The sequence below is a fragment of the Mobula hypostoma genome, chromosome 9, assembly GCF_963921235.1.
Source record: "Mobula hypostoma chromosome 9, sMobHyp1.1, whole genome shotgun sequence".
NCBI lineage: Eukaryota > Metazoa > Chordata > Chondrichthyes > Myliobatiformes > Myliobatidae > Mobula > Mobula hypostoma.
The window spans coordinates 106,828,839-106,851,735 of record NC_086105.1 but is presented as its reverse complement, the minus strand read 5'-3'; the positions used below and the strand labels follow the sequence as shown (position 1 = coordinate 106,851,735).

At 42.3% G+C, this 22,897-nt stretch overlaps 1 protein-coding gene across 1 annotated transcript in view; it reads right to left on the bottom strand.

Moving 5' to 3' along the window:
• The window catches only part of pemt (phosphatidylethanolamine N-methyltransferase), a 134,630-nt gene that overhangs the window by 18,789 nt on the left and 92,944 nt on the right, over positions 1 to 22,897 (bottom strand). The window contains exon 5 of the mRNA XM_063058836.1: positions 2,579 to 2,690. Coding sequence (XP_062914906.1) covers positions 2,579 to 2,690 — 112 coding nt within the window. The remainder of the gene's footprint in view (positions 1 to 2,578; positions 2,691 to 22,897) is intronic.

The following is a 22,897-nucleotide window of genomic DNA, read 5'->3' as shown; positions in this document are numbered from 1 at the left end:
ACAGTACCTACCTCAGGCTGCTGTTTATTGATTACCATTTATAAATTTGCTGATGACACAACTATTGTTGGCAGAATTTCAGATGGTGATGAGAAAGCATATAGGAATGAGATAGATCTGCTGGCTGAATGGTGCACCAACAACAAACGCACTCAAGGGTCAGTAAGACTAAGGAATTGATTGTGGACTTCAGGAAGTGGAAGTCAAAGGAACACACAGACCAGTCCTCATCGAGGGATCAGCAGTGAAAAGGGTGAGCAGTTTCAAGTTCCTGAATGTCAGCATCTCTGAAGATCTATTCTGGGCCTAACATACAAAGAAAGCATGACAGTAGCTATACTTCATTAGGGCTTTCAGGAAACTTGGTATGTCACCAAAGACTCTTGGAAATTTCTACAGATATATTGAGGAGAACATCCTAACTGTTTGGTACAGATGGGCCACTGCCCAGGTTTGGAAAAAGCTGCAGAAAGTTGTAAACTCAACCAGCTCCATCATGAGCATGAGTCTCCCTAGCACTGAGGACATCTTCAAAAGGAGATGCCTCAAAATGGCGGCATCCATCATTAAGGACTCACATCGCCCAGGACATGTCCTCTTCTCATTGGAACCATCAAGTTGGTGGTACAGGAGCCTGAAGAGGCACAGTCAACATTTCAGGAACAGCTTCTTCCCCTCTACCACAGATTTCTGAATGGACAATGAACCCATGTACACTATTTACTCTTTTTTTCTTGTTTTTGCTCTCTTTTTTGCACTACTTAATTTATTTTTTATATATATTTCTTATTGTTTTTTAAATTATGTATTGTAATGTATTGCTGCTACAAAACAACAAATTTCATAACATATGCTAGTGATATTACACCTGATTCTGATTCCTATTAGAGCCGGAGATTATCAGATGGACATAGTAAAAAACTTCTCAGAGCCTCTCAGGAAAGTATAACATCGTAGTGTTATTGAGAGTGATAGCACAAAAAAGGCCATTCAGACCCAAGTCAATGTCAGCTATCAAAAGCCTATCTTCACACTTTCCCTATCATAAACTATTTCTCCATCAGAGATTCATGGGATTTTCTGACCTCTTTCGCCTCAAAATTAGATGCTATTGATTTTTTTTTTGTTTGGAGCACACAAAACCCCAATTTAGATGGCAGATAGAGTGTACTCTCTCCCAAACTACCTAAACTTCCATCCATCATGTACCCCTGCCCTATCTGTGGCAGATTCTTAAGGTCCCACATTGGCTTCATTAGCCATTGAGAACCCATACAACTGGAAGCATACCTTCCTATCTTTCTGCTCCCTCTCCGTTAACTTTGTTAATTTGCACAAAAAGATATGCAAACTCTCTGCATTAAGTAGCCTAACCTTTGTTTAAACTATCTGTTTTTCCATAGTGAAGTCACTAATCAATATAATTTTACAGTTTTTACCTCTTCCCTCTCATGCGTCCCCACTGACAGTATGTTTCAAATGTGGCTAATTCACTTATTTGCATTATTTACCCTTGTAGCCTCCTGACACAATCTTAATTTTCCACTAGAAAATATATTTTTCCACTTTAAAACCCGTATTAAATTATGACTCCAGCACTTTATATGAAAGGTGTTTTATACTTCCTTTAAAAATCTGTTGAGTATTTTAGTGATTATCACAAGGTGGTCCTTTCCAATTGGTGTTGCAATAGCTGGTGGAAATAGATTATCCTTGTACTTGAATAATTTTGAATGTTGCTTTCTGACATTATGTAGAAAAAAAGCCTTAGTTTCTTAATCTCCATATAATTAAGAAATCTTTCCTATATTAATATAACCATATAACAATTACAGCATGGAAACAGGCCATCTCGGCCCTTCTAATCCGTGCCGAACTCTTACTCTCACCTAGTCCCACCAACCTGCACTCAGCCCATAACCCTTCATTACTTTCCTGTCCATATAGCTGTCCAATTTAACTTTAAATGACAACATTGAACCTGCCTCAACCACTTCTGCTGGAAGCTCGTTCCACACAGCTACCACTCTCTGAGTAAAGAAGTTCCCCCTTATGTTACCCCTAAACTTTTGCCCTTAACTCTCATGTCCTCTTGTTTGAATCTCCCCCACTCTCAATGGAAAAAGCCTATCTACGTCAACTCTATCTATCTCCCTCATAATTTTAAATACCTCTATCAAGTCCCCCCTCAACCTTCTACGCTCCAAAGAATAAAGACCCAACTTGTTCAACATTTCTCTGTGACTTAGGAGATGAAACCCAGGCAACATTCTAGTAAATCTCCTCTGTACTCTCTCAATCTTTCCTATAATTCAGTGACCAGAACTGTACACAATACTCCAAATTTGGCCTGTAATTCTTTCAGCAAAGTAATTCAGGAATATGTAGTAATTATTTTATGTTAACTTATCATTTAACTGAGGAGACATAGAAACTTAATGAGGTCAAGTCAGCATTCATAAACTTTCTCAAAGTAAAGTTAATGCTGATTTGAGAAATGTAAAAAGTGAAATCAACTGAGGGGCAGATAGCAAGAAAAAGAAGAGAATATATGGTGATTTTATATTTATACACTTACATGATAGCCAAGCCCAAGTAGTTTAGTGTACTCCCCCAATACATAGGGTTCTCCATTATATTAAAAGGAAATGTCAGCACCTTGGCCTCCATCAAAACTCCAAAGTAGTCTCCTGTGGAAAACACAATCTAATTGTAAGAAGTCCGTATAATCAGTGCAATTTGCTTTTTCACCACAGCTCAATTTGAGTCTGTTTCCATAAAACAGTATGTTATAACAGTGCCATTATCTAGTTGGCTTTATATGCCAGTTGAAAAAAAAATTACACAGGATTTTTATTATGACTAGAAAGGAAAGAACTCACATTAATGAAATGATGAATGCAAGGTAGAAGGTCAACATTCAAAAATGCTTTATAATCCAATAAATAGTTTTGGAGTTTAGTCACGATTGCAATAAAGGGAAACATGTCGGCCAATTTGTGCACAACAAGCCCTCAAAAAAAAAGATAATTGACCAACAAATCTGATTCAGTGATATTGTATGAGCTATAAATACAGGACCACACACCAGGAGCACTTAACTAGCGAACGAATGTCATGAATCCTGCGCAAATCTTGAAGGAGCTGACAAGGCCTGGAACAACTGACATGAAAATTCCATAGATATAAAACATACATATAATCAAAAAATTGGGTATTTGGCCAAGTATCCAGACAGGAAGATTTACTTGTGGTACACAAGTCAATATTTATCGATCTATATATTGGCATACTGCATGGAACAAGCCCTTCGAGCCATACCGCTTAGCAACCCTCTGATTTCAATCTGAGCCTAATTATGGGACTATTTACAATAAACAAGTAACCAACCAATCGGTACGTCTTTGGACTTAGGAAGAAACAAAGCACTCGGAGGAAACCCACATAGTCACAGGGAGAACATACAAACTCTTTACAGAAGTGGAGGGAATTGAACCCAGATCGCTGGTACTGTAAAGCACTGTGTTAACCACTATGCTCATGAAGAAACCCTGGTTCAGAGCTAGTAAAGAAAAAGATACCAATATATCTCAGTCACTATTACAATGACTTAATTTACATCAAATTATTTTTTCTATGCTTATTGCATTTTAAGTACATCTGACATTATGATTCTTTCATTAATTTTGCAGTGTTCATTTTAATTTGTTGTCAGACACAATTCATTGGCTCAGGGATAGAGTCTCAGCCTCATCAGTGATAGCTCTGTCAACGACGCAAAACCAAGGTAACCAAAAGTAAAATCGGACAGAGTTGTTGCACAGCTCCTTTACGATAGTAACCAAATTAATACCTATGTAATATCTGTCTACACCATAGCTTTCAGAAAATAACTACTCTCCACTCTTGTCTTAAGTAACATAATTATCATAGCCTCCTGCAAAGCTGTTTTCCATTTAAAAACAGGATTACTGACAATAGTTTTATATTAAAGAACTATGCATTAATATTACAAAAGGACTTTCAAGAAAAGGGCAATCAAAAAGAGGCAGGATAAAATTCACGATGGTAGGCAGTGCAACTGTAGTGAAAGATATTGGCAATGAATACTGAAAATGCTTACAAAAATTTGAAGGTCATTCACCTAAATTGTCAACTATGTAGCTTTCTTTCTCCATAGATGGTCTCTGATTTGTTGAGCATTTCCACATTTTTTGGTTTTATTTCAGATTTCCAACATCCAAAGGTTTTTATTTTTATTAAAATAGGCAGCTTGCTTTGTACCCTATCAGGCTTTTAAAAGACATCCCACCCTGCAAAAACTCATTTCAGGGAGGTCTCAACCGGCAGTCTCAACCTCATAGCAGTCTGTATCAATGAATTTGTTAATTTTGCAAGACATCAGATTCACAAGTGTTTTGTGAGACAGCTGACTTCTGAATTCTGTCTTAATGTGCCATGTTCACAATAGGTGTTGTCTTGGCTGCTGAGCAGGCGTAGTTTTTTTCTATTTCTGAATCAGGAAACATTTTCCTGAATAGCTTGCCTGTGTGCTTATACACCTGGAATGGCAGGTTATGCTCAACGATGAAAGATGTAAAGTACACCTCAGCTCTAGTGACCTTCTCTGTCAGACTTTGGTTTTCTGCTGAAAAGAACTGTGAAATACTTGAGTAGCCTTCCTTGCGCTTAGCCTCCCTAATATGTTGTGGTCCCTAAAAGAAAGCATAAGGTGTATCCTTATTACAGGTGTGCGCCGCTTAACGTCCATTCGGACAACGTCCGATCGCATATACGTCCGTAGTCACACACACACACACACACACACACACATTGCCTGCAAAAGTCGGGATCAGAACTTACTTTTTTACATCAAAATGGGGGGATTTTAAATGAGTGATTTAGGAGTTCTGTATCTTCAAGTTCAAGTTCATTGTCATCTGGCTGATTGTCCACAAATGAAACAAACTCTGTCCGGACCACGGTGTAGTTACAATACATATATCACGCACACCACATAAAACAATATATTACCATATTATTTAATAAAGTGTAACTCAAAATGCATTTAAAGTGCGCAGCACAGGTAAACAGTTCGCTGTCCTAATGACGAGACCTTGGTGGGGGCCGGGTATTTATTAAAATCTGTTTTTCTTCTGAAAACGGCTGCGCTTAAACTCAGCCCATCGCGGGCTTGATGTACCTGTAGGTGGAAGTGTTTCAGGAAAAAAACCCTGAAGAATTTGCTTGCGGTGAGTGCGTTTTTAAAGATGTCTTAGTGGACAATTTTGGAATTTCGCTCCAATTTAAACCCCGCTCTAATCCCCTTTAAGACGCCAACGTGCCCCGCCCGTATAGGACAGCCTCGCGTAGTCAGGTTGTCACCACCAGCCTTGGGAATTTCTTCGCCAGGCTTTTGTACTTCATCACCGACAGTCGTCCGGATGATTTCAGCGTCATTACAGACGGCAGTAACTGAACTGACGGAATATGGTGGGGGGGGGGAGAGAGAGAGAGAGAGGCCGACTGTAAAGCCCGCCCACAGAGAAAACTGATAGGTCTACTTAGCACAAAGAGAGATCAAGCAGGATTCATTCATTTTCTTTCTTTCTTTTTTTTCCCTCTCCTTCTCTAAAAAATAAATTTCCGGGATATTATATATAACCTGCAGGCATCAGGGAGCTGCTATTGATATGCGGGAGACTCCCGGAACTCCCAGGAGAGGTGGGATGTCTGTTTTAATAACAATCATTACTATCATCTGCACTTCTGTAGCATTCTTAATGTAGAAAAACACCCCAAGGTGCTTTAGAAAAACACAACCAAACACATTTTAACATAAGGACATTTAAGAAGATAAAGCATGGACGACCAAAAACTTCGAAGGTTTTAATGAATGTCCTGGAGAAGGAAAACAGAAGAGAGGTAGAATGTTTATGGAGGAAACACCATAGTTTAAAGCCTTTGTAGCTGGAAGTACACAAGCCAAAGGAGGAGAACCCAAATGTCGGGGTTATCCAATAACCATATTGGAGGAGGAGAACTGTTACAGGGTTCAAAGAGATCGTAAGAATGGGAGAAGAATTAAGAATTTAAAATCAAGGAGGAAATCTTTAAAATTGAGCTAATATAGGTTAGTAAAGGGACGAGTAAATGGAATTTAACATAAGTCTGGAAAGTATAGGTTTGGACAAGTGCCTGCTTATGGAAGGCAGAATGATTGAGACCAGGCAAGTGTCCATTGAGAAAAAAAATCAAAGTAACAAATGCATGAATGAGACTTTCAGCAGTAAAGGAGGGGGTGGAGTTGAGCAGGTGTACAAAAGTAGAAGTAGGCATCGGAGTGGACACATGGCAGACAGTACGTCCCAGAGTGTGATTTGGTTTCAGGCAGATGCTTGGAAAGAAAAAGAAATAAGTGAACAAAGAACAAAGTTTATTAGAAAATTTGGGCCAATAGCTCCAGGCACTGTAACATATGATTGTAGAAAATTTCAACCACAGCTGCCAATCTGTTATTGTCTATTGAGCCCAGTCACACTCAAAATATATAAAATCATAAACACAGCTCAGCAATAATGCTTCAGTAGAAATAAGGTCCTTCAATTTGATAAGCCTGCAAAATTACAAGTATTGCTTTTGGTATAGCTCATGGCAAAGCATAAATGGCACATAAAATGCACATGGATAACATTATTAACTGCATATCATTTAATCTGAGTCAAAATCAAGTCCTCTTATTGAATCGTAAAAATGTCATAGAAACATGCAGGTTTTATCACAGTACTTCATTCATACTGCTGACCTGCCACCTTCTGTCTTGTATGATATTCCATCCTTACTGATGGCAGAGTTTGAATGTAAATGCCAAAGCTAAGTCTTCAGTCAAAAGTATCATGAATGATATGTGTCAGCTTTATCCCAAGGTCTCAACCAGCAGGCAGCCAACCTTCAGCTAATTCAAATCTTACATGATATCTAAAAATGGCTGAGAGTACTGCAGCAAAGGCTACAGGATAAGCTAACAGTCTGGCTGCACTACTAAAGAAATGCACTGGAAAGCTAGCTGTACATCCAGTCCATCTGTGCTGGCATAGACACAACAATGAGGGCATCTGTGCAACAACACAGAAAACCATCCAGCATGGTGTAAATACTTTTAATAATCTTATAAATTAACACACAATCGGCGTAATACTATTCATCAGTAAAGTGACAGACAATTTAATTCACACAGCTATGAAGTAGTGCTTACTTATCAAAAACCTGCTCATTTTGGGTTTTGCCAAACTACTTGGCTCCAAAGCTTTTCATAGGCTTCATGCAAATGTGCTTTAAAGAGCTGAATTCTAGAAATAATCTGGAAATGACTGCCCTGATATTTAGGCAACAGCAGAACAAGTCTGGAATCAATATATTCTGGTAAAACTAATACTATGGGAAATTAGGAAAATAAACTTTCAAATAAAAGAAAAAAAATCTGTAGACGCTGGAACCCTGGAATGAAAACAGAAAATGCTGGGAAAACTCTGAAGATTTGGCTGCATCTGGAAAGAGAAACCATTTACATTTCCGGTTAAAAACTTTTATCAGAATTTTTTGATTTTCATTTACAAAATGAATTTCTCTGCTGACTGGAATCTTATCTCATACAAAGAAGGATGTTTATGATAGTTGGTCAATCATCCCAGTCCTAGATCATGACAATATTCGGCTAGTGTCCTAGAGCCAATCATCTTCAGCTTCTTCATTGATGACTTTCCTGCCATACTGGGGACATTATTATCTGCAGGTTTCTGTCCAATTCCACACCGTCCTGACTTAGTAATATATTACTAGCACTCCACCATTACTGGGTTGAACTGCTGGAAGTTCCCACCCAACAACACCGTGGGAATACCTTCTTTACAACTGCCATGGATCAGGAAAGCAGCATACCACCATCTGCTCTGCAACTAGTGAAAGGCAATGGCAGCAAAGTCCAGATCCCAAATGTCTAATATTTACGACACGTCCCAAGCAGTAACCATCTCCAACAAAAGAATATCTAGGGCCTACATCTGACATTTCTTTTACTTTTGTCATTATTGAGGTCTTCTGGGATTTTGAGGGGTGGGGTAACTACTGATCTGAAGTGCAAATAGGCTGATAACATACAAGTTTGACCACATGGCCCAGTCATTGTATTACTGTTCCATTGTTTTCAGGACACCGGAGACTTTCTCCTGGCTTTAATTTCCCTGAACTGATTCACCCGAACTCTGCTTGCTTCCTAGAACCGCACCTGGACCCGATCAGCAAGGCCTGGTCCCAGGCCCACCACGTTCCCGGAGACCCGCGGCCTGCTACCGTGCCGGAGCGCTTGGAGACGCGGCCCATTCCGACCAGCACCTCTCCAGAGCAGACGACCACACAGAAGTGACGTTGGAGACCTCAAGGTGCCCCAGATGCTTTCCCGGAGTGACCACCGTAAAGCCCCGTTGATGGCCATCCACAGCTGCCGGAAGTGAGGCCTCCGCCGCCGACCTCAGAAATTGAGCCCGAGGCTCGGCTGGAGCGGAGGCCTCCGCAACCATGACTCAGCTCACGGACTTGTTTCAGCCAGGAGCCCGGCCATCCGGGATTAAGTGTCGGCTTCGGGGCCTGACCCAATCGACAGCCCGGGCCCCCGGCAGCTGGAAGTGGCAGCGGAGCCTCCCCCGTTACTCGGCCTGAACGGGAGCACCCGACGACATGACCCGCCGATCGATCCCTGTGGGACGCATCCACCAACCTCAAAGAGCTGCCAACAACATACTGCATCAATGGAAACCTGGAAAGATGTACTATTTACCGAGGAAGCATGGGAAAAGAGCTGGGCTGCTGGTCAGATTGAAGCTGAGGGGCTTCAGGGTCCCTGTGCCCACCATCCTACCAGCTGATGTGCAAGCTATAGAGAACAAGGTGGATGATCTTAAAGGGAGACTCACTTACTGCAGGGAGATGCAGAACTTCTGTGTACTCTGTTTCACCGAGATCTGGCTCTCCCCTGCCACCCCCGACTGTGCCATCCAACCGGAGAGATTTTCGATCCATTGGATGGACCACACGGCATCTTCAGGCAAGACGAGGGGAGGTGGTGTCTACCTACTGATCAGCACTGCGTGGTGCTCTGACACAGTGGCATTGACAAACTCCTGCGACCTGGACCCGGAACACCTGTCGGTGAAGTGTCGTCCCTACTATCTGCCACGGGAATTCACCTCGGTCATACCATCAGCGGTCTACATTCCCCCCCAGGTGGACGTGGAGTGTGCTCTGAACATACTGTATGCCAACATCAATGAACTTGAGACCAGGTATCTGGAGGCTTTGCTTATTACAGCCGGGGACTTTAACCAGGCCAACCTCAGGAAGGCACTGCCAAAGTTATACCAACATGTCTCCTGCCTCACTAGAGGCCCGAATATACTTGACCACTGCTACACAGCAGTCAAGGATGCCTACCGTTCCGTCCCACGACCTCACTTCGGAAAATGGGACCATCAGGCTGTACTCCTCCCGGCTTACAAACAGAAACTGAAGTGGGAGGTCCAGTGTCAAAAGTGGTGTCGCGTTGGACGGAGGAAACGGATGAGGTCCTCCATGACTGCTTTGAATCGGTGGATGGTTAGTATTCAAGGACTCAGCAGCTAACCTTGATGAGTATGCCTCAGCTGTCACGGACTTTATTTGGAAATGCACAGAGGACTGTGTGTCTCGCAAGACAATCCAGGTATTCCCTAACCGGAAACCTTGAATGAATTATGAGGTCAAGTCCCTTTTGAAAGCTAGACTTGTGGCCTTTAGGTCTGGGGATACCAGTCGCTACACAGAATCCAGGCGTGAACTCCGGAAAGCCATTAAGGGCGCCAAGAGGCAATATCGAGCCAATTTGGAAGCCCAGGCTAACCAGAGGAATGCCAGTAGACTATGGCAGGGTCTAAATGAGATCACTGGGCGCAAAGAAAAGGCTGGGAATATCAATAACTGTGATGCTTCTCTTCCTGACGAACTTAACATATTCTGCGCAAGATTCGAATAGAAGAGGAGTGTCCCGCTCCGTCTGGATGTTATAAGAAAGGGAAGACAGCGGCTACACTTTATAAGGAGTTTGAAGAGATTTGGTATGTCAACAAAAACACTCAAAAACTGCTATACATGTACCGTGGAGACTATTCTGACACTGTCTGGTATGGGGAGGGGCTACTGCACAGGACAGAAAGAAGCTGCAGAGGGTTGTAAATTTAGTCAGCTCCATCTTGGGTACTAGCCTACAAAGTACCCAGGCCATCTTCAAGGTGTGGTGTCTCAAAAAGGCAGCATCCATTATTAAGGACCTCCAACACCCAGGGCATGCCCTTTTCTCACTGTTACCATCAGGTAGGAGGTACAGAAGCCTGAAGGCACACACTCAGCAATTCAGGAACAGCTTCTTCCCCTCTGCCATCTGATTCCTAAATAGACATTGAACCCTTGGACACTTCCTCACTTTAAAAAAAAAGTATTTCTGTTTTTTTGCACGATTTTTAATCTAGTCAATATACGTATACTGTACAAAGTATACTGAATAAGATTTACTTATTTATTAATATTATTATTTTTTCTTCTATATTATGTATTGCATTGAACTGCTGCAACTAAGTTAACAAATTTCACGTCATGTACTGGTGATAATAAACCTGATTCTGATTCCTACTATATAAAGAAAATTGTGCAATATAAACATAGCAGGAAAATAATGTTACTATAACTAAATGAGGGGCTTTTGCCTTCAACTTTCACCCTGCCCTCAAGTTTACCTGGTCCATTTTCGACACCTCCCTGCCCTTTCTAGATCTTTCTGTCTCTATCTCTGGAGACAGTTTATCTACTGATGTCTACTATAAGCCTACGGACTCTCACAGCTATCTGGCCTATTCCTTTTCTCACCGTCTCTTGCAAAAATGCCATCCCCTTCTCGCAATTCCTCCGTCTCCGCCGCATCTGCTCTCAGGATGAGGCTTTTCATTCCAGGACGAAGGAGATGTCCTCTTTTTTTTTAAAGAAAGGGGATTCCCTTCCTCCACCATCAACTCTGCTCTAAAACGCATCTCTCCCATTTCACACACTTCTGCTCTCACCCCATGCTCCTGCCACCCAACTAGGAATTGGGTTCCCCTTGTCCTCACCTACCACCCCACCAGCCTCCGGGTCCAAAATATAATTCTCCATAACTTCCGCCACCTCCAACGGGATTCCACCACTAAGCACATCTTCCCCTCCCCCCTCCCCCCGGCTTTCCGCAGGGATCGCTCCCTACGCGACTCCCTTGTCCATTCGTTCCCCACTTCCCTCCCCACCTTGTAAGCGGAGCAAGTGCTACACATGCCCTTACACTGCCCCCCTTACCACCATTCAGGGCCCCAGACAGTCCTTCCAGGTGAGGCGACACTTCACCTGTGAGTCGGCTGGGGTGATATACTGCGTCCGGTGCTCCTGACGCAGACTGGGAGACCGTTTCTCTGAACACCTACGCACTGTCTGCCAGAGAAAACAGGATCTCCCAGTGGCCACACATTTTAATTCCACGTCCCATTCCCATTCTGATATGTCTATCCACGGCCTCCTCTAGTGTAAAGATGAAGCCACACTAGATTGGAGGAACAACACCTTAATTCCGTCTGGGTAGCCTCCAACCTGATGGCATGAACACTGACTTCTCTAACTTCCGTTAATGCTCCACCTCCCCCTCGTACCCCATCTGTTATTGCCCATCCTCTGGGCTTCCCCCCTCCCCCTTTCTTTCTCCCTAGGCCTGCCGTCCCATGATCCTCTCATATCCCTTTTGCCAATCAACTGTCCAGCTCTTGGCTCCAACCCTCCCCCTCCTGTCTTCTCCTATCATTCTGGATCTCCCCTTCCCCCTCCCACTTCCAAATCTCTTACTATCTCTTCTTTCAGTTAGTCCTGACGAAGGGTCTCGGTCCGAAACGTCGGCTGTACCTCTTCCTATAGGTGCTGCCTGGCCTGCTGTGTTCACCAGCAACTTTTATGTGTGTGGCTTTTGTTCTGCCATTTTATAACAATCACTAAGTGACCTTGAAATCTGATACAGTTTAAAAATGTTTGAGTTATCAGAGAAGCAGAGAAAATTAGTCCATGCAATTATATATTGATCACAGTATCATGGAGTGTAGAAATAGTCCCTTCATCCCACTGAGTCTGCATTGACTGTCCAGCAACAATTTACACTTGGCATATTTTATTCTATCCACATCATCTGTCACGAGAACACATTTTTGAATAAAGCATAAGTTTAGAAGAAACAAATTAAAATATGTTTAAATATGTTTAAAATCTATAAAATACATAAACAATAGTATGCACAATGCCCTTCGTAAATGTGTAGAGTAGAGAAAATGTGAAAAGAGCTTAATGTTTACTGAATAGCATCACAATTTACATAATTGTTTTCATTATAACCAATAGGATCAAATGATTTAATTTCTGGGAGTATCTGGGTTTTCTTAGGGCAATTTGGCCAACTATACAAGATGAATATTGTGCTATGTACTCTTCAGATGCAGACAGAACCAGTATCAAATTGTTCCTGCTTTTCAATTGCATTGGCCTGTAGCTATAGTTGTACCAGCAAGATTACAGCTATGCAGATTTTCGTTTTCCAAAATTACACACGGTAAGATAAACTGACATCTTTTTCTGGGTTAAGTATAGTAATAAAATAATTTAGGACTATTGTGACACTTTATCAAGTAAAAAGGAATTGCAAGTATCTGGGTTTCTTCAACTACAACAAATTGTTGCTGCTTCAAGCAGTGATTTCTTGAGAGTTACAACAATTCAATAATCAAAAAGAATTCAAATTTATTCAATTCCCAGAATATTTGTTCATTTATCCAGCTATGTTTACAGTTAAACTGAAACTAGGTTGTTAAAAAAAAATGGGATGCTTGAGCACACAGTCAATTAACAGAAGTGTCAAGATTCTAGATATGGTGCTGATGAAAATTACGAGAGATTTCAATTGTGTGCAGAAATTGCCGAAGTAGCAGTGAAGTTTATGGAGCGTTAAAGATACATGTATTAAAGAGATTTGATTGAGTAAAAATGCGAGAAAATATCACTACTATCAGAAGGTTCAGTAACTGACAGATTCATAACTGTTTCAAAAAGCCTGGGGAAGAAACTGCACTGTACCTGAAAAGGTGCACTGGAGAGGTACTATATTGGGACTTGTGCCAATGTTAGTGCAAGGACAGAATCAGTGGGATTCCATTCTCTGCAAGGCCCAAGGTACAAATTGGCTTTCATCTTTGTCTGCATGTAAAATCAGTTCACTGTTGGGACTGGTTGGAGTGAGCTTCAGGTTTCTTGGTGTCAACATCTCAGGGATCTGTCGTAGGTCCAGTACATTGATGCAATCACACAAAGAGGGCATGTCCTGAATAGTGAAGGTCTTTAATGATGGATACCACCTTCCTGAGCCACCACATCTGTAAGATGTCCTCGACGACAGGAAGGCTTGTGCTTGTGATGGAACTGGCTTTGTCACCAGTCAGAATGCTCTCCATTGTAAGTACAACTATAGAAATTTGCAAGAGTCATTGGTTAACATACCAAATCTCCTCAAACCGCTAATGAGGTAGAGCTGCTGATATGGGTTCTCTGTGATTATATCAATGTGTGGAGTCCAGGTTAAATTCTTCGAGCTGCTAATGCCCAAGAATGTGAAGCTGCTCACACTTTCCACTACTGACTCCTCAATGAGGACTGGTGTGCTCTCCCCACTTCCCCTTCCTGAAGTCTGCAATCAATTCCTTGGTTTTGCTGACAAAGTGTAATGGTGTTTATAATACCACTCAACAAGCTGAACTATTTCACTTCTGTATGCTTCCTTTTTGCCATCCAAGATTCTGTCAATAACAGTGGTGTCACTGGTGAACAGCTTTTGAGTCATGCCTAGATACACAGTCATGAGTGTAGAGCAAGTAGAACACGCATCCTTGAGGTGCTCCTGTATTGACTGCCAGCAAGGAGGTGTCATTAACGATACACTGGCTGTAATTTCCCTATGAGAAAGTTGATGATCTGGTTGCGGAGGGAGGTACGAAGGCTCAGGTTCTGAGACTTATTGATTAGTACTGAGGGAAAGATGCTGTTGAATGTCAAACTGTAATTGATAAACAGCAGTCTGATGTACATTTTGTTGTTGTCTAGGTGTTACAAAACCAAGTGGAGAGCCACTGAGATTGTGCCTGCTGAAGAATTGTTGTGGTGGTAGGATACTATAGCAAGTCCAGGTCCTTGCTCAAGCAGGAATTAATTCCAGTTATGACCAACCTTTCAAAGTACTTCATTAATGTAGATAAGAATATTTGTGGAGGTAGCTCACTCTGCTCTTCTTGAGCACTGGAACGATGGATGTCCTTTTTAAGTAGGTCAGAAGCTCTGATTATAACAGTGAGAGGTTGAAGATGTCCTTAAACACTTTTAAGTACCCTGCTAGCTATACCATCACGCTCTGATTACCTTGCTAGGATTTAACCTCTTGAAGGATGTTCTGACATCAGCATCCAAGACAGAGAACACAGGGTTTCCAGACGCTATGTGTATTCACATAAGCATAGTGATATCTGCCTTTTAAAGCACGCATTAAAAGCATTGAATTTATCAAAGAGTGAAGCATCACAGTCATTTTGCTATTAGGTTTCCCTTATAGGAAATAGTATGTAAACCCCACCACAGCTGTCATGCACCTGATTATCTCTCTAATTTCACACGGGACTGCCTTTTCACTTTCATGATGGCCTTTCATAGGTAAGATCCAGACTTCTTGCAAGGCTCTGAATCATCGGTCCTGAATGCCACAGTTCAGACCCTCAGCAGATTGCTAATCTTTTGGTTTATGCAAGGCTTCCAGTTTGGGAAGCCCTGGTATGTCCTTAAAGGTATACACTCATCAGTGACCACTGTGGTAGCAGATTCACTCATATATAAAGATGTATCCCTGAACATAGTCTATAAGAAATGCTGTCTTGTAAATGTTCCTCTACCTCCTTTGACCACATCTTTGCTGTTCTCACTATTGGTGCTGCGGTCCTCAGTCTCTGCCTATACGCCGGGAATAGAAGTACAAACAGGTAATTGGACTTGCCAAAATGTAGGAACAGGGTGGCATGCTAAGTGTTTTTGATGGCGGTGTAACAGTGAAGAAATGTGTTGGGTCCTCTGGTTCCTCAGGTGACATGTTGGTGGTAGTTTGTTAAAGACTTCTTCAAGCAAGTCTGGTTGAAGTCCCTCGCAATGATCAGGATGGCATCGGAGCACTGTCTTGGGATTGCTGATTACAGTGCTCTGCTCCTCCAGTGCTTACTTGATATCTGCCAAGGATGGAATGTACACTGCTACCAGAATAGCCGCAAGGTTAGGATGGGCACAAAGAGGTGGACTACGCCTGAGTCAACGTGTGCATAGAGGGCTGCAACTAACATAGAAAGATTTTCAAAAATTATTTAACGTGGGAATGATAGGGAAAAGGTTGCCACTGCCATGCCTTTATACTGCTGGCCCCCTGCTGTTTCACATCACTTGCTCCTGCTAGTTATCCCTATTTTTTGGAGGGTAGCCCTCAACTTCCTGATCACCTATCACCACACTTTGGGTGCATCCTCTTCAATGTATCTGCTGTCAGCAGTGGGCTGAATTTAATGGCTCCATAAACAGACAAATCTTCAATTCAGAACAATTTCTCCAAAAATTTATATTTAAAAATTAACGGATTCATTAATTCTGTGCTTTCATGAGTAGCACACCAATTTTTGTACCTATCTCGGATCTGTGGTTTAATGAGACAGTCTCCTTAAATGATTCTAAGTTGATGCACTGAATTTGAGATGAAAATAATTGTTTTATTCTACCAAATTGCTGATTGTAAGAAGATAGCCATTTCCTGCACTTGGCATATATCCCTCTAACCATTCCCATCCACGTACATGTCCAAGAGTTATCCATCAACATGTCTTTTATATGTAGTTTGTGTGTCTGCCTCAACTACTCTCTAGGTTAAAAAAAGTGTCTTCATTGGTTCATATTAAATCTTTCCACTCTCATCCCAAACCTATACCCTCTACCTACCCCTTGATTCTCCAACCCCGTCTGCCTAGACAAGATTATGCCCCTCATGATCTTGCACAACTCTTAAGATCACCCCTTATTTTCCTATACTCTCAGTCTACTCAACCTCTTTCTATAACTCAGTCACTAGTTAGTATTATTTATACCCTTTTGTAATAATGTGAAAGAGATATCTTTGTTTTACTGAGTCATTAGTCATGGCCTTGTTGTAGAATGAATCATCTGCAGTGGGCAATCTCCAACTTAATATTGCAATTATAGACCTGGTGTAGGAAAACCTTGCACTTGTGTATTGATGACATTCGTATAAGATGATAAACTGAAGTGAAACCTTTCATAAAATAGCTTACAAAAGATGGTCATTGATGGCTAGACCACCATCACTAATTGACCATGAACTAAGTAGCTCTGCAAGTCCACTTTACAGAGCAGTGAAGAGTTAAACATACCGTATTGTGATGAAGTGCTTTGAGAGGTTAGTCATGGCTAGAATCAACTCCTGCCTAATCAAGGACCTGGACCTGTTGAAATTTTCCTACTGCAATTATATGTCTACAGCAGATGCAATTTTACAGGCTCTCCATCCAGCCTTGAATCACCTAGACAATAGCATTACCTATGCCAGGCTGCTGTTTATTGATTACAGCTCAGCATTCAACACAATCATGCCCTCAGTTCTAATCAACTAGCTTCACAACCTGGACTGTGCACTTCCCTCTGCTGCTGGATCCTTGACTTGCTCAGTGGAGGACCACAGTCAGTGTGGATAAGAAATAACATCTCCTGTTCTCTGTCAATCAACACTGGTGCATGTTTAGCCCACTGCTCTACTCTCTCTACACCCACAACTGTGTGACTAGGCACAGCTAAAACAGCATCTATAAATTTACTGACGACACAACTAGTGTTGGCAGAGTTTCAGATGGTAAACGAGGCGGTGTACAGGAGTGAGATGGATCAGTTGGTTGAATGGTGTCACAATAACAACCCTGTACTCAATGTCAGTAAAGACCAAGAAAATGATTGTGGACTTCAGGGTGGGGAAGTCGAGGGAACACACACCAGTTCTCATTGATGGATCAGCAGTGGAAAAAGTGAACAGTTTCAAGTTCCTGGGTGTCAACATCTCTGAAGATCTATCTGGGCCCAATATATTGACACAAATATGAAGGAGGCAAGACTGCCGCAATATTCCAGTAGCAGTCTTGAGTAGACTTGGCATGTCAGCAAAGACTCTCACAAGTTTCTACAGATGTACCGTGGAGAGCATTCTATCTGGCTGTATCATAATCTGGTATAGAGGGGCCACTGCATAGGATTAGAAAAAGCTGCAGAAAGTTGTAAGCTCAGCCAGCTCCATCATGGACACGAGCCTCCCCTGCATCCAAATACACCTTTAAAATGGGGTGATGCCTCAAAAAGGCCACATCCATCATAAAGGACACCCATCCTTAATGGATGGTAATACCAGAGCCTGAAGACATGCACTCAATGCTTCAGGAACAACTTCTTCCCCTTCACCATCAGCTACAGGGAGGTAGTCACCCCAAGGCTACAGGAGACAGTTAAATGGGTGACTGTCAAGGGACGGAAGGGAAAACATCAGATAGTGGTGCGCACCCCTGTGACTGCCCCCTCAACAATAAGCACTCCATTTTGAGTACTGCTGGGGTGGGGGTGGGGGTACAACCTAGCTGGGGGAAAGCAACACTGGCTGTGCCTCTGGTACAGAGTCTGGACCTGTGGCTCAGAAGGGTAGGGAACTGAAGAGGATTGCAGCAGTAATAGGGGACTCTATAGTTAGGAGGGCAGATAGGTGATTCTGTGGAGGCGAAAAAGAAACACGGACGGTAGTTTGCCTCCCAGGTGCCAAAGTCCACAATGCTTCTGAACATGTCCACAATATCCTAAAAAGGGAGGGTGAGCAGCCAGAAGTCAGAAGTCATGGTACATATTGGAACCAATGACACAGGTAGAAAAAGGGAGGAGGTCCTGAAAACAGAATACAGGGAGTTAGGAAGAAAGCTGAGAAGTGGGACCTCAAGGGTAGTAATCTCAGGATTGCTGCTTGTGCCACATGTGACAGCGAGGATAGGAATAGAATGAGGTGGCAGATAAATGTGTGGCTGAAGAATTGGAGCGGGGGCAGGGATTCAGATTTCTGGATCACTGGGACCTCTTCTGGGGCAGGTGTGACCTGTACAAAATGGACGGGTTTTCCTTGAATCTGAGGGGCACCAATATCCTTGTGGGCAAGATTGCAAAGCTGGTGGGAGTGGTTTAAATTATTATGGCGGGGGGATGGGAACCAGTATGATAGAGTAGAGGATGAGCCAGCAGGTTTACAAGTAGATGATAGGTTCAATATGAATGTAAGGAAGGACAAGCCAATGATTCAGTACAAATGCAGACAATGCAAAGAGTTAAGCTGTACCACAGAGGCAAAGTTCAAAAGGGTGAAGAATGCAGGGCTGAAGGTACTGTATTTAAATACACATAGTATTTGGAATAAGGTCAATGAACTCATGCGCAATTAGAGATTGGTCGGTTTCACGCTGTGGGCATCACTGAGTTGTGGGTGAAAGGTGGTCATAATTGGGAGCTTAATATCAAAGAATATACTTTGTATCGAAAGGACAGGCAGGAAGGCATAGGTGGTGGTGTGGCTCTGTTGGTAAGAGATGGAATTACATCTTTAGAAAGAGGGGACATAGGGTCAGAGAATGTCGATGCCTTGTGAGAGGAGTTAAGAAACTGCAAGTGTTAAAAAAAACATTATGGGAATCATATATAGGCTTCCAGGCAATAGCCAAGATGTGCGGTTGAGACTGCAAAGGGACTGCAAATGACACAATTGTAATGGGGGGGTGGGGGCTTCAATATGCAAGGAGATTGGTAAAATCAAGTTGGTGTTGGATTGAAGAGGGAATTTGTTGAATGCCTATGAGATGGCTTTTTAGATCAGCTTGTGCTTGAGCCTATTCAGGGAAAGGCTGCCCTAGACTGAGTGTTGGGTAATAATCCAGATCTTATTAGGAAGCCGAAGGTAAAGCAACTCTTAGGAGGCAGTGACCATAATCTGATTGAATTCATACCTCAATTTGAGAGGGAAAAGCCCAAGTCAGATGTATCAGTATTGCAATGGAACAAAGGGAATTACAGTGGCATGAGAGAGGAACTTGCACAGGTGGATCAAAAGATGATAATGGTGGGGACGACGGAAGAGATGAGGTGGCTGAAGTTTCTGGGAATAGTTCACAAGGCGCAGGATAGACATGTCCTACAGAAGAAGTTCTTCTCAAATGGCAGAGGTAGGCAACTGTGGCTGACAAGGGAAGTTAAGACCTGCATAAAAACCAAGGAAAGGGCATATAATGTTGCAAAAGTGAGTAGGAAGTGGATGAATGGGAAGTTTTAAAAATCCCATAAAAGGCAACTAAAAGAGCTATAAGGGAAAAGATGAAATATGAGGGCAAACAAGCCAATAATATAAAGCAGGATACTAATTTTTTTTCCAGTTATATAAAGAGTAAAGGGAGTTGATATTGGACCACTGGAAAATGATGCTGCTGAGGTAGTAATGGGGGTCAAAGAAATGGCAGGTGAACCTAATGGGTTCTTTGCATCAGTCTTCACTATGGAAGACACTAGCAGTGTGCCAGAGGTCCGTGAGTCTGAGGGACAGGAGAGAATGCCATTGCTATTACAAAGGAAAAAGTGCTAGACAAACTGAAAGCTCTTAAGGTAGATAAGTCACTTGGACCAGATGGACTACATCCCAGAGTTCTGAAAGAAGTTGCTGAAGAGATAGTAGATGCATTGATTATGATCTTTAAAGAATCATTTGATTCTGGCATGGGCCTGGAGGATTGGAAGATTGCAAATGTTACTCCATTCCTTAAGGAGAGAGGAAGACAAAAGAAAGTAAATTATATGCCAGCTAGCCTAACCTCAGTGGTTGGGAAAGTGTTGGAGTCTATTATTAAGGATGAGGTTTCAGGATACTTGGAGACTAACAATAAAATAAGTCAAAGTCAGCATGGTTTCTGTAATGGGAAATCTTGTCTGACAAATCTGTTAAGAGTTCTTTGAGGAAGGAACAAGTAGGGTGGACAAGGAGAGGCAGTGGATGTAATTTATTTGGATTTCCAGAAAGCACTTGATAAGGGGCCACACATGATGCAGCTTAAAAAGCTAAAATCGAATGGCGTTACAGGAAAGATACTGGCATGGCTAGCAGAATGGCTGACAGGCAGGAGGCAGCAATTGGGAATAAAGGGGGCCTTTTCTGGTTGGCTGCTAGTGACTAGTGGTGTTCCTCAGGGGGCAGTATTGAGTCCACTACTTTTCACATTGTTTGTCAATGATTTAGATAATGGAATTGATAACTTTGTGGCAAAGTTTACAGATGATGTGAAAATAGGTGGAGGGGTAGAGAGTGCTGAAGAAGCAATGCACTTGCAGAAGGACTTAGACAAATTGGAAGAATGGGCAAAAAAGTGGCAGAGGGAAGACAGTGTTGGGAAATGTACGATAATGTATTTTGGGAAAAGAAACAAAAGTGCAGACTATTATCTAAATGGGGAGAAAATTCTAACATCAGAGGTGCAGAGGGACTTGGGAGTCCTTGTGCAAGACTCCCAGAAGATTAATTTACTGGCTGAGTCCGTGGTAAAGAAGGCAAATGCAATGTTGGCATTTATTTCAAGGGGAATATAATATCAAAACAGGGAGATAATACCGAGACTTTTTAAGACACTAGTCAGGCCCCACTTGGAGTACCGTTAACAGTTTTGGGTTCCATATCTCAGAAAGGATAAGTTGTCACTGGAGAGAGTCCAGAAGAGGTTTATGAGGAATGAAGAGGTTAATGTATGAGGAGCTTTTGGCAGCTTTGGGCCTGTACTGATTGGAATTTAAAAGAATACAGGTGATCTCATTGAAACTGACCGAATGTTGATTGGACTAGATAAAGTGCATGTGAAGAGAATGTTTTCTATGGTGGGGTTGTCCAGAACTAGAGGGCACAGCTAGTGAGGGGGCGATCCTTTAAAACAGAGGTAAGGAGGAGTATTTTTAGGCAGAGAGTAGTGAATCTATGGAATACTCTGCCACAAACAACTGTGGAGGCCAGGACCATGGGTATATTTAAAGCCAAAATTGATAGTTTCCTGATTGGTTGGGACATCAAAGGTTATGGTGAGAAGGCAGGCGTATGGAGTTGAGTGGGATCCGAGATCAACCATTATGGAATGGCGGAGCAGACTTGATGGGCTGAATGACCTACTCCAATGTCTTATGGTCTTACTTCTGAATGGACAATGAACCCATGTACACTACCTCACTTTTTTTTGCGCTCTCTTTTTGCACTACTTAATTTAATTTTTATATACATTTCTTATTGTAATTTAGTGTATGTCTATGATTGTGTACTGCAATATCTCTGTTTGAGGCCTCCGTTGGTCAGGCTTGAACATGCTGCTGTCTAGGTATGCAAGCCAGGGAAGTAAAATATAGAGGGCAATCTGTTGCCCATGTAGCAAGCTCCCCCTCTCCATGCATCTGATGAATCCAAAGGCATGGCACAGGCTGATACAGTTTGGCAATGTACTGCTGCCACAAAACAACAAATTGCATGACATATGCCAGTGATAATAAACCTGTTTCTGATACACTGATGTTAGTCTGCTTCTGTCATCCCATTCAAGACAGCTCCTGCAAGGTCAGCAGATTATCTTTGCTGACCATAATAAAGAAAGGAATTCTCAATGGTATCATGTCCACTCCAAAAAAAAGTTATTTATTTTTCTACAGACCTAACACTAATATAGACTGGGTCAAATTAGCTGGCTTACTTGCAGGCCTAGATTCATGCAATTGCTTCTCATTGACTTTATAGGCTACAGGGATAATAAAGCTGTCAGAAGGCCATGAGTTCAAAGTGCCAAGACATTCTGTAGTCATTAAAAGCCAGTCTAGAGTCTGGATATTAGGCTGATGTTATTCAGAAATTAAAATAAAGCTCTCTGGTCTCTCTGGTCAATGGCTTAAATACTCAAGACATCGAGTGATCTCAAACAATGCATTTTAATTGTATTCTGAACAACAGGATGAATGGTTATACTCAAGCCATATTAGTCAACTCTTATGGATAGCCTATAATTTTTATGATTGTCTTTACATCACCCTGTTCTGTTGCTCTGCTGTTTCCATGGTAATCTGAAATCCTTGTCACTTCACTGACTGACAGCTCAAAGGTGGGACCCAATTAGCACTCACTCAATACACATCAAAGTTGCTGGTAAACGCAGCAGGCCAGGCAGCATCTGTAGGAAGAGGTGCAGTTGACGTTTCAGGCTGAGACCCTTCGTCAGGACTAACTGAAGGAAGAGTGAGTAAGGGATTTGAAAGCTGGAGGGGGAGGGGGAGATCCAAAATGATAGGAGAAGACAGGAGGGGGAGGGATGGAGCCAAGAGCTGGACAGGTGATAGGCAAAAGGGGATACGGGAGGATCATGGGACAGGAGGTCCGGGAAGAAAGACAAGGAGTGGGTGGGGACCCAGAGGATGGGCAAGAGGTATACTCAGAGGGACAGAGGGAGAAAAAGGAGAGTGAGAGAAAGAATGTGTGCATAAAAGTAAGTAACAGATGGGGTACCAGGAGGAGGTGGGGCCTTAGCGGAAGTTAGAGAAGTCGATGTTCATGCCATCAGGTTGGAGGCTACCCAGACGGAATATAAGG